A 12680-nucleotide genomic window follows, 5' to 3' on the forward strand; every position below is an offset into this window, starting at 1 on the left:
GTGCCCTGTGCTTACAGAAGTTCCAAGAACTTACTAAACATCATTCTTCCATGTTTTAATTGACAAAAGATTGGTAATACAGCCCATCCCTAACTTTCAATCCCAAAGGAGTCATAATGACAGCTTGTCATTCTCAGAGATCAACACAGAATATACGATATTTTCTAGCAAATTATGGCTTAACATTCTATATTTATTCAACAAAGATTCATCAAATATGCACAATGTATACACCCATGTACAGAAAACCAGACTGTCTTGGCCCTCACATTTCTTTGGGGGAAAGGGGAGAGACCGGAGTGCTCCAAGCCTCCCGACCCATTCCAAGGGACTAGGCAGTTTGGGAAAAGAACCCAGGCCTCACAGGGTCCCCACCCTTCTCCCCTTTGGAAGCCAGTGGCCACAGGCAGCACACATCCTGCTCTCCCAGGGACTGGCCTGGTAATCTCCACTGCCTAAATGCAAGGGGTAAATTCAACACAGGGGTTATTTTAGCAAGTCCTCTTGGCCAAAATGCCTAAGCCACATTCTCCAACCAAGCCTCTACCAGTAATGAAAATAACACTTGGAACTCACTCATCCTGCTGATTCTTGCTTCAGCTTGGGTATGGAATTTGTGTGTGAGAGGTCTCACTTACTAGATGTTCTCAAACCTCATAACAACAAAAACAGTTTAGTGTATATGCATTGTTCTAAGCTCTACTTGGGCTATCACATTTAATCCAGCTGTCTGAAGTATGAGTATACCTCCGTTATAAAGAAGAGGAAACTGAGGCACAGAGAAGTTATGCAATTTACTCCAGGTCACCCACACAGAAAAGGTCAGAATCAGAATCCGAACCCAAGCAAACTGGCTCAAGAATGCAAACTCTTAACCACAATACTACAGCATTTCTTAAAACAACAGAGCTAACACGTCCTGTATGCATTCCATGTGCTGGGTAATTGACATATATTAATTTACCCTCATGTATTACATAAATGAGTCCTCAACAATCCTTTAAGGTAAGGAGAATAATTAACCCAAATTTAATATGGAGAAACCAGGGGGGAGGGAGGTGAAGCAACCTGCCCAAATTTAACCCAAATTTAATATGGAGAAACCATGGGGGAGGGAGGTGAAGCAACATGCCCAGGAGTCAAGCGACAATATGAATCCTATCTGACTGTAAAGCCTGACCCTTCACTGCCTCACCAAACCACTAGGAACTGTGTTTATAACCACCAGAAGATAAAGAAGGGCTTAAAAGACACATCCCCGATGCAACGTGTGAACCTTATTCAGACTGCATTTGAACAAAGCATTAAAAAGCAGACAGAGAGACAGACAGACGTGCCAAGAGTCCCCAAGACCATCCAACTCCAGGCGATTCCCTAGGAGGAGTCATGGGACCCAGCACTGAATCATACTCAGGCTGTAATTTATTATAGCATTTTAATACAAAGCAAAACCCCAGCAAGGAGAAAGGCATGTGGAGTGAAGTCCGGAAGAAATGAGCACAAGCTTCCAGAGTCCTCTTGGGGCGGGGGGGGGGGGGGTCACACCGTACACACTTAACCCTCCAGCAAGATGTGGCAACACCGTGAAATGCTGTCTAGCAGGGAAGCTCATTAGAGACTCAGCACACGAAGTTTATATAAGAAGCTGATGGTGGAGGTGCCCTCTGGCTCCCAGCGGGAAAGCGAGACTCAGTAAACACCACATTGTTTGCACAGCTCTGGGAGTCTTACCAGCCCAGGTGGGGGAGCCTTCCTGAAATCCAACTTCCAGATGCCAGCCAGGGGCCACTCTTGCAAGTGGGCCTTTCTACAGTCAACTTTGGTCTGTAAGTGAACTCTTTTCTGCACAATCAGGGAAAGTGAACACACTGACTGACTGAGAAAGGTAAGCGATTACTGCTCAGGTTCTAGATGTAACAGTGGTATTCTTACAGAGTTATTATCTTTTGGAGATAAAGGCACTTATGAGGTTCATTTTATGATCCTCTCTACTTCAGTTCTGGTTTCAAATTTTCCACAATATAAAGTTTCAGGGTGTTTTTTTGTTTTTTCGGGTTTTTTTTTTTTTACATCAAGAATCAAGGAGAAATGTCTAATAAAAGAAATAGGGAAGGGGCGCCTGGGTGGCTCAGTGGGTTAAAGCCTCTGCCTTCAGCTCAGGTCATGATCCCAGGGTCGTGGGATCGAGCCCCGCATCGGGTTCTCTGCTCAGGGGGGAGCCTGCTTCCTCCTCTCTCTCTCTCTGCCTGCCTCTCTGCCTACTTGAAATCTCTGTCTGTCAAATAAGTAAATAAAATCTTTAAAAAAAAAAAAAAAAGAAATAGGGAAGAAGGTGAAGGGAGAGAAAGGGCGGGCTGCATCAGTAACTCTAACAAGTGAGTGCTCACTGTGACCACACTCCATACTGAATTCTTTCCCTAGAGCCACGACAAAGAGCAGAATTCAGCACTGCACACAAAATACACACTAGGCAACCGACCAGATGGTTAATGCCAGCTCCTGCCCAGAGAGCGCTTATCATCACGAGAAAATGTGAAAACCCTAACTACCAAGGCCATTTAATACTAAATTCCAGATGTAGTCAGATGGGCTTTATTATTATTATTATTATTATTATTATTATTATTGTTATCATTAACCTTAAGACATTCTAAGCATCAGAAGGCGCCCCACCTTAATTAAGGGCCCATCACACCAGGGCGATTCACAAGATCAAAATACATGAAGTGATAACACTGGGAAAAGTTTCTGATTGCCTTAATGACCGAAACGGAAGCTTCCTGGGCTACCCGCAGAGACTTCGTCACTGGGATGCACTTTGTCCTGTAAGCAAACTTCATCATGGTTAAGCCACCAGGTGCATTTTATAGGTCAATGCCAACAGGTCATTCTAAGCTCAAGAAGCAAGACTGATTTTCATTCTATTTTACTCACTGTCTAAGTTATCCTTCCCTCCACCTAGAGTATGGTCACTCAAAAAAAAAAAAAAAATTAAATAACATATTGTGGAAAATGTGAAATCTTTTCAAAAAAGGGTAAAAAAAAAAATCCAGTCTTTTTTTAAAATTTTAATTAACATACTCATACAACATACTGATTTCACAATTCTATATTCAGTGTTCATCATGATAAGTGTAGACACCATCTGTCACCATACTATTTTCCTATAATATTCAAACTGTGTTCTTAATAAAGAACACAAATGGGGGCACCTGGGTGGCTCAGTCATTAAGCGTCTGTCTTCAGCTCAGGTCAGGATCCCAGGGTCCTGGGACTGAGTCCCACATCGGCCTGCTTCTCCCTCTCCCACTTCCCCTGCTTGTGTTCCCTTTCTCACTTTGTCTCTCTCTTTCAAATAAATAAATCTTAAAAAAAAAAAAAGATCCTATTGGTACTAAATAGGGTATATTGAAAGCTTCTAAACAGGCCCTTTCAGCATGGTAACTGCTACCAGATCTGCAACGTTTATGACCTTAGACCAACAACAGTGCCCTGAGCAAGAATAAGAAGTGCTATCAGGGGGCGCCTGGGTGGCTCAGTGGATTAAGCCGCTGCCTTCGGCTCAAGTCATGATCTCAGGGTCCTGGGATCGAGCCCCGCATCGAGCCCCGCATCGGGCTCTCTGCTCCACGGGGAGCCTGCTTCCTCCTCTCTCTCTGCCTGCCTCTCTGCCTGCCTCTCTGCCTACTTGTGATCTCTCTCTCTGTCAAATAAAAAATAAAATCTTTAAAAAAAAAAAAAGAATCTCTTAAAAAAAAAAAAAAGAAGTGCTATCAGGCAGGCAGAGAATTGCCTGTACATACTGTTGCACTGAGTTGGGGGAAGGGAGAAGGAGCAAATGACACAAGAAAGTAAGAAAGATGCCAGAAACAGAATTAGAGGGTGTTTTAATCCCGAAAAAAATAAAATAAAAGTTACATTTTATAAGGAAGATAAATGTCAGACTTAAAGGTCATATTCACTGTATCTCTGAGCACACACAGACTGAACACACCCACTCCTTCACCCAAATAGGAAAAGTTTGTTTCTCAAGCCAGGCTGTTTTATATTAATACTTGTAATAGTCAAAGTGTCACAACAGTTGCTAATGTATTTTTTTTTTTCTCTTCTTGGTGAGTTATCAAGGCTTCCAGCAAGAAATGGTCAAAACATTGCTATGGGTTTTCAATCATTAGCAAATATTTAAAATAATCTTATCAAGAACAAAACCTTAAAATAACAATAAAAATAAAAACTGAAAGGGCACCTGGTGGCTCGGTTGGTTGAGCATATGACTCTTGATCTCAGGGTCATGATTTTGGGCCCTCTGTTGGGCTCCATGCTGGGTGTGGAGCCTACTTACAAAAAAAGGAAAGAAAGAAAGAAAAGAAAAGAGAAAAAAACCAGAGAGTGGGAGGGAGGATGTTGATAAAGAGCTGCCCACTTACACAGTAAAAATGACATGACACTAAAAAAAAAAAAAAGATTTTATCTGCCTATTACCACATCACAAGAAATGACTAAATAGATTTCCACACGGAATGTATGGTTTGGATAACACAGTAAGTCGGCTACCTGGACTGGGGTAGACTGCATTTGCCAGCTGCCCTCTCTATTAGGTGTGGTCATGTAACAGGCCATTAGAGCCAATGTAGCCAATGGAAGATGAGAAGCAATGACCTACACCGCTTAGCCTGGTCCCTAAACCCCCCATATAACCCTTCTCCATGTTCTTAACCTTCTACAGATGGACAGGGATGCCCAGGGCAACCTTTAAAGCTAAGCCTGGAACCCTCCTCAATAACTATAGGCCATAGAGTACTCATCCTAAACCACTCTGGCCCACCATGTAAGAGAGAAATAAATTTCTATTACGTTTATACCATAACACATTTCGGAATTATTAAAGCCCTTAGCCCACATATGACTTTAAAGATGAGCTATGGATCAATAATAAAAAGACAATCTAGTTTTTTAAAGGACAAAAGATTTGAACAGCTATGTCAGAAGAACATAACCCAATGGTTAATAAGCACATGAAAAGACGCTCATTCTCACTGGTCATGAGAATAATGCAAATTACAACCACAGTGAGACACCACTTCGTACCCACAAGAATGGCTAAAATTCAAAGACAGGCAACACCAAAGTTGACAGAATGTGGAGCAACTGGCACTCTCATACACAGATGACAGAAGTGTTAAATGATATAAATGCTTTGGAAAAAGACTTAGCATTTCTTATAAAATAGTCACTCACCCTATGACCCAACAATTCTACTGCAGGCACCTCCTAAGAGAAATGAAAGCATATGTGCACAAAAATATCTGTTTAAGACTTTTCATTGCAGCTTTGTCATAGCGGAACAGTGGAAATAGCCCACATGCCCAGCAACAGTGTATACAAATGGTGCTGTATTCATGCAATGGAATACTACTCCACAATAAAAATAACAAACTGCTGATACAAACAGCATCATGAATGAATCTTAAAACACTTTTTCTTGTTTTAATCTTAAAACATTTTTGCTGAATTAAAGAAGTCTTAACACAAAACAGCACCTAAGCCAATGGCTAAAAAGAAATCAAAACAGAGGTTGCCTGGGGCAAGATTGCAAGGGTTGTAGTAAATCACTAGGAAACAGCATGAAGGAACTTTCCAGGGTGATGATAATTGTCTCTGTACCTTGAGGAGGAAACAGGATTCACGGGTGTATACATGTATTAAAATATCATGGAGGGGCGCCTGGGTGGCTCAGCCGTTAAGCGTCTGCCTTTGGCTCTGGTCATGATCCCAGGGTCCTGGGATAGAGGCCCTGCTCCCTGCTCAGCAGGAAGCCTGCTTCTCCCTCTCACACTCCCTTTGCTGTGTTCCCTCTCTCTGTCAAATAAATAAATAAAATCTTTAAAAAAAAAATCATGGAATGGTACACTGAATATTTGTATATTTCACTGTATATATTACCTTAAACACATAAACAAATACTGAACTCTGTTTTGCATGTTTAGTGTTTAGGGGTGATGTCTACTAATGGCTATAACCTACTCTGGGGATATACAAAGGGATGGACAGTTACTATAACATGTAATAAAGGATACATAGCAAAATGTGGTGAATATATTTAAGTATACTGCAGGATTCCTTAAACTTTTCTGAATGTATGAAATTTTCCATAAAAAGCATTGGAGAATTAGAAAGGCTATGGGACATATGCAAAATTCCCTTTGGAGGATCCAGAAGAGGAGGCGATCTCAAAGAAATAAGCAGTTCTCACCAAGAGCAGCTAAAAGTGAAGAACAAGACATTAAAGTGACTGCCAACCAGGACCGTCCACTCAGTGTACAGACACACCATCGGCAGAGGAGACAACAGTATTTCAACTATAAGCCCCCCATTATAGATGTGTTCTTGTGAACCCAATGTTTCACACATGGGCAACCATGTAGGGTAAATCGCCACTCGTGCTGTAATGATTTAACAACAGTTAATGATTCTCAAAATATAGAGGCAGGCTAGTCTCAGAACAAAATGGGGGGGATAGGGTCCTTTAAAGATGAATAAATTGTGCTTTATGAAACACTCACTACATTGTCCATATTGCTCTCAGTTCACAGAGTATCATGACAACTTCAATGTGAATCAGGATTTAGCGACCACTAGATACAGAAAGAATCCTGGCCCCCAGCAGGTAAGTTCTAATCCTGACTCTGCCCCTAACTGGCTGCCCATCCTTGATAAGACTCCAAGTCTCTCTGGTTCACTTTAGGAACTCAAGAAAAACTGAACTACCCTCCTGGCATATAATAAAGGACAAAACAAGGAGAAAGAAGTGCTAGGCCCTAAGAGGGGCATGAAAACCTTCTCAAGAGCAGGGAATTATAAAGCGATCCACAGGACACAGTTAGTATTAATACTCCAGTTCATGAATACTAACTCAATTTTGAGAAAGAGCATTAAGATGAGAAAAAGCATGGCTCTGGCCCTCTCTCTGCCATGGGAACTGGGCAAGTCCCTCAAGACTCTCTGGTCCAACAGGACAAGAGAAGACTGAGATCAGAAGCACTCCCAACTAACCCAACCTGCTCAAAGATGCTCTTTGAGACTCTGCACCCCTGGATACAGGCCAGGAACGCCTCACCCACCACCACGGCGCTGAACTCCTTTCTCATCTTTAAAGTTCTTGTTCAGATGTCACGTGCTTTGGGAAGCTTTCCAGCCAAGTCCAGTCACTCCCTTTACACTTACAGATAACCTATAATAGAGCCCTCACCACGCTGTATGGTAATCACCTGTTTATCTGTGCTGTCTCCCTGACTAGACTTTGGGCTCCCCTACGCTCTAGTTCTTGCCTCACTGGCATCTGTACACCTCGTCTCAGCACGGTGACTAGCACAGGCAGGCACTCCAAGAATACGTGTGAATAAACGCATTAACCAGTCCCTAATGTCGCTTCTAGCTTGAAAATGTTAGGCACGGTGTTTTTAAAATGCAAATGGAATCACGGACATAAAAATTATTTCGTCGTTGACTGTCCTGCGTACGGAGTACTTGTGACTGCTGTTGGGGCTACCGAGATGATAAAACAGGATCCCTGCACATATGGCACCCCGTAAATATGGAACCTTGGAGTAACTGCTTGAGCAAGGTCAAGACTGGAGCCCCGTTCCCATTTCCTCCCTCACTTCCTTTCTTGCAGCTGCAGCTCTCTGCCTCTTTCCCCCGTGAGGCTTCATTCCTCCCTCAAGCTGCGACCTCTGTCCCAGCTGGCAAAACTGCAAAATTTGGGCCAATCACCCACGCTCTGCGGCCCACATCAAAACCAGCCGTAGGCTTGCCCCCGGACCTAGAACCGTCTCCCCCTCCTCCCGAGAATGGAACAGTCCACTGGGACCGAAAAGTGGCGCCCACCCCGGCCCGCGCTCAGTGGTGCAGCCCCCCGCACAGTCGCTGCTTAGGCGAAGCCTGGGCCGTTACTTGCCGACGCCCAGTTCCCTGCGCAAACATTCTGGCCGGCTCCGGGGACGCGGGCTATACCTGCGCGGCCCGCTGCTCCTTCCAGAACTTCATCTGGTCGCTGGCTGGATCCCGGCTGTCCGCCATCGTGTGTGACTGGCTTCGTAGAACGTTGCAAGTGACCTCGGCTCTCACGTCTCCACCCTCAGCGGACGACACCGACTACCGCCGCGCTACATAAAGTAGGCTACTTCTGCCTCCGCCAGTCAGCGCCGCCCCCTCAGCTCCGCCCCCTTGTCCCGCCCCCGCAGGGAGGCTGCCTCCTGATTGGCCGCTCCAGCGCCAGGCAGGATGGGATTGGAAGCCAAATACGGGCGGGAGGAGACGGACAAGTCGCTGTGTACCCTCTTGGGGGAGACGAAACCTCGGGACTGAGAGAGGCCGGAAAAGTGGGTGAAAACGGAGGGGATCCCGGCCCCTCCGACCCCCCAGGCCTGGGGTTTCTGAACCTAGAGCTGGACCCCACCTCTGGGGCTCTGACTTTCGCCTCGGGTTATCAGCATCCCTCACGCTGCCCCGCGACGCGACTGCGGGTGGCCGGCTGGTTTTGAGGCGCTGCAGGGTGGGGCTTTGCACTTTAAACGCGTTCTCAGCTCTTAATAAGTCAGAAATCCTGGACTGAATTCCTCTGTGCAAAACGAATTTTTTACTTACCCTAGTGTTAGTATCGTTTGCCACTGAGGGATTGATGGGAATTTGGAATAAATGCAAACGCTGCTTCCGCAGTTAAGTTTGAACCAGTTATCTTATTCGCAAATGTCACGTCAGTTTTCCTGGACACAGACTCTATACATAATAGTCAAACCGGAAAAATGGAACTCTGACAGGTTCTTAATACTCGTAATAGTCTCAAATGCATTAAGAAGGAAGTTCATTCAGCCTTTTAGGTTCCCTTTTGGCTGAGCAGGCTGCCCTTTTTGGAGTGTCTACCATGTGTTAGATGCAGCTAGATGTTTGCCGGACTGTATCATTTAACCCTTACAACAACCTCGTGATGAAAATCGGGTTATCCCCCACTTTAAATATGAAGGCTCCGAGGCTGAAGAGAGGTGGAGGAACTTGCCCAAAGCTTAAAAACTCACAGAATGTCAGAGCCTAGATCCTGAGTCTTCTGATTTCAAAGCCTGTGCCCTGAACCACTGGGCTAGCCTGCCTTTCTAAGAATAAGAATCTTGAAAAATTCCAAGAATTTTGGCCCTGTGTTTTTAAAGAGCCATGTTGGAAAATTAAATTAAATACTTAGTACGTTATTGACTCGTCTGTCATTGTAATCAAATGGACTGGAATATTCTCCCCTTCAGGTGCTAGGATTTCTTCTTTAAACACCTTAATACGTATAAACCTGCCATAATCTTCAGATCAAGAGTGCTCAACTTTTAAGTTTGACTTTTTTCAATAAAGCTACAAATAATGGGTGGGCATGTGACCGTGGAAATTTCAGAAGATCATGATTTTACAAAAGCGTGGTATCAAGAATCTGTCACAAAAGTTTAACTTTTGTAGTTCATTGAAAAGCAGCCCCCAAATCAATCTTCAGTTCCCTATTTTTCCTTCATTACACTTAACTGTAAAGATGCTCTTCGCTGTGTGATTTGTGTGATGTCTTTCGCTACCCACAACTCAGGAAACTGAGGCATAGAGAGGTTAAAATAAGTAACTTGTCCAAGATTACACCATTATTAAGACAGAGAGTCAGGATTCTAGCCCTGACCATCTCCTGAGCTCATGGCTTGTTGAGTAAATAAATGTTGAAAAAATCAAATTAATCATTTTCTTCAGTGACCAAATTTCAACAAAGTAAATAAAAAGAGACCTCATGTGTTAACCTTTGTTCTTTACGTGAACATTGCTCTGTTGTTGTTTTTTTCCCCTGTTTCCTTTAGTGTTGGTTTGGATTCCTAAAGAATTTCCAGCGAAAAAGAAATGGAGAAACAAGGCACTTTCAGATCATGTCATATCTTGTACATTAAAATAAGGTATGTGCTTTCAAGTAATGAAATGAATTTATTTTGGTTACACGCCTAATATTATATTCATTGATCTCACAACTATAATTTTAATATAGTTTAAGTGAAAACACTTCTAAAAATCAGCACTAGTTAAAAAATACATTACATCTATGTGATTCCTAAAGGTAATTCCAAGTGATTGGCTCTGTAAACAAATTTGGTCCCAGATTTGTATGTTTTATTAACATAAACACAGGAGTATTTTCGTGGGTATTAAATACAATTGTTATTTAGAAAATGCTATTCTCTGATTATTCGGAACCCAATGAAAAAAAATGTCCCAGCACAAAACAGAATGTTGTGAATCCTCAGATCATTAAATCTAAAACCAAGCTTACAAAGTAGGCCATACAATAAACGCTGAAGTGAAAAGGCCGGCCATGCAGCTAGGCACCTTTATTGATAAATTTTCTTTCATCACTTACTTGAAAGAAGAGAATGGAGAGGACGAATTCTGTTTTCTTGGATGACAGACAGGTACACAGGGCAGCATGAACAGTAACAGACACCAGTGTTGTTGTTTCTGTTCTGATTCCAGCTTCCCTCTTAGGAGCTGAGAATGTTCCACATATTTTTATTTCATTCTTTTCACAATGGCCTTATGGAGTAACTTGGGGATGGAGGAGGAGGCAGAAGGAATAGAATGTAAAAGAAAAGAGATGTTTGCAATCCAGAGTGCCTTGGGAAAGAAGGATGGTGAAGTCTACCACAGCTGCGTGTTTCTAGCCCACTGTGGGCTAGGCCTGAGCAGACAGGATGGGGAAGCCGAATCTGCAAAAGTGCCAGTAGTTTTATATGTGACAGTGACATGTACCCTACTTTGATTTACCACACCTTACTCCTGCTTTAATAAGAACAATTATTTTGGAGGATGTAGCCCCCATGTCCTTTGGCGTCTGGTAGTGGCCATAGTTGGAACTATCCTGAGGGAAAAAAAATCCATGTACTCTTTCTCCCCCAGGCCACGTGTTCCGTGTATTGATCTGGGTGTTTGAGCAAAAGGAAACACAGAAATATTTGGAATTTATTATTACCCTAACTTCTTTTTTTTTCTGATTTTAAAAGTAATGACTGCCTACTTGGAAATATAAAATAATGTGTAAAATAAACACTTATCTACGGGTGGTAATAAATAAATATCTTTTTTACTTATATTTTTCTCTTGTGTATGTAATGTGTGTGTGAGAGAGAGAGAGAGTGAGAAAGAGAGAGAGACTAATAATGGATCATACAGAATATATAATTTCATGTGCTGCTTTTTTTTTTCAACTATTAAATCTGTTTGGTAAGGACAGTTTCATTCATACCAAACAACAACAGCTTACAACAATCTGAGTGCTGGACACACCGTCAGAGACAGACCCCCACACCCAGAGACCCTGGGTCCTCCACCCCCTTGCCCCTGAGGGAGATGAGAGCTGAAGTATTACTGCCACCCTCTGCCCAAAAAGACTGTAGCACAGAGCACTTCTCATGTTGCTCATTAGTACAGGGGAAGGGCCCTCCCTTCACTGGCTGAGACACAAGAAGCTGAGTTATTGGAGAGGTGGGGGGGTTAAAGTGGCAAATGGGCAAGAAGCAGAGTGGAGACATGTTTGGTGTGAAGACCCCCACCTACCCACCCACCTAGGCCACAGTGGATATTTGCAGGATCACAAAAGTGGCACTGGCTTTGCCCACAAGCTGTCCTTTTTTAAAACTTTCAAAACATTTCATTTCCCCTGAATTTCACGTGATACAAAAGTATTACAGGCTTAAACCTGTCATCGAAATAGAAGGCTCTTTCTATTCTTCAAGCCAGCTTTCCTCAGAGGCAAATAAATAAGAAACAAATCGTATTCTATAGATCATATATGGAAGATTTTCCTTTACAAGAAGAAAAATATCTAAGCATATGATATTTAGTATAGCTTAGCATCCCAGTGTATGTTGATAAATTTAATTAATTGTTCGGCGATACATTAAATACATAAAAGAACTCAATAGACAGCAGAAAGATTAATCCTTGATTAAAGACAAGGCATCTGACAGTTTTTTTATAGTTTTTTTTAAAAAGATAATGTCATTCGTAAATTCGGGTTTAGCCCTTTTTAGTCTTTTGCTCAGTCTTTTGAACTCTTGCATTGTTTTCATTTTGTAGAGCTTTTGAACTTTGTCTCTCTCATTTTCTCCTCTCATATTCTTGTTTCTTAGCAGCACACTTAGCTTGTACTTGTTCACATTTTTCTTGTGCTTTTTCATTTGATGATTTATTTTTGTTTGGAATAGTATTAAAGTCTACACTTTTGCTACACTCTCATGGCCGAGGCTGGTCAACCCTGCAGTGTTCTTCACACAAAACCTGGTCAGTGCACCCGGCAGTGGCCAGCCACCTTTTTCTGCTGACAGAGGCTGCTTAACTTTTCTAAATCACTTCCTGAGCCTGCCTTCTTCAGCTAATTAGAGATGTTTCAGGTTGTCAGGGTATCTCTCCTGCAAACAGGAATTCTTATGAGCTTTGAACCTTCTTCCACAGCAACCTCTTGTAATTTTGCTGAATCTTCCTTTTTCTTGAAACGCAAAGCCTGTCCGTCAGGAACACTCCCCCCCGGAATGGTTAGATCACCACAACGTGGTTTAAATTTCTTATTCCTGAATCTGATGAGAAACTCCCTTGCCATGTATCCCCAAACTCCCTGT

At 42.7% G+C, this 12680-nt stretch overlaps 1 protein-coding gene across 1 annotated transcript in view; it reads right to left on the bottom strand.

Annotated features, from left to right (window-relative positions):
- Positions 1-8190, bottom strand: part of CAT (catalase) — a 39906-nt gene extending 31716 nt beyond the window's left edge. Inside the window, exon 1 of the mRNA XM_046015207.1 lies at positions 8014-8190. Coding sequence (XP_045871163.1) covers positions 8014-8079 — 66 coding nt within the window. The 5' untranslated portion in view covers positions 8080-8190. The remainder of the gene's footprint in view (positions 1-8013) is intronic.
- Between the last annotated feature and the right edge of the window lie 4490 nt (positions 8191-12680).

This window comes from Meles meles, chromosome 8, assembly GCF_922984935.1.
Source record: "Meles meles chromosome 8, mMelMel3.1 paternal haplotype, whole genome shotgun sequence".
NCBI classification, from domain to species: domain Eukaryota; kingdom Metazoa; phylum Chordata; class Mammalia; order Carnivora; family Mustelidae; genus Meles; species Meles meles.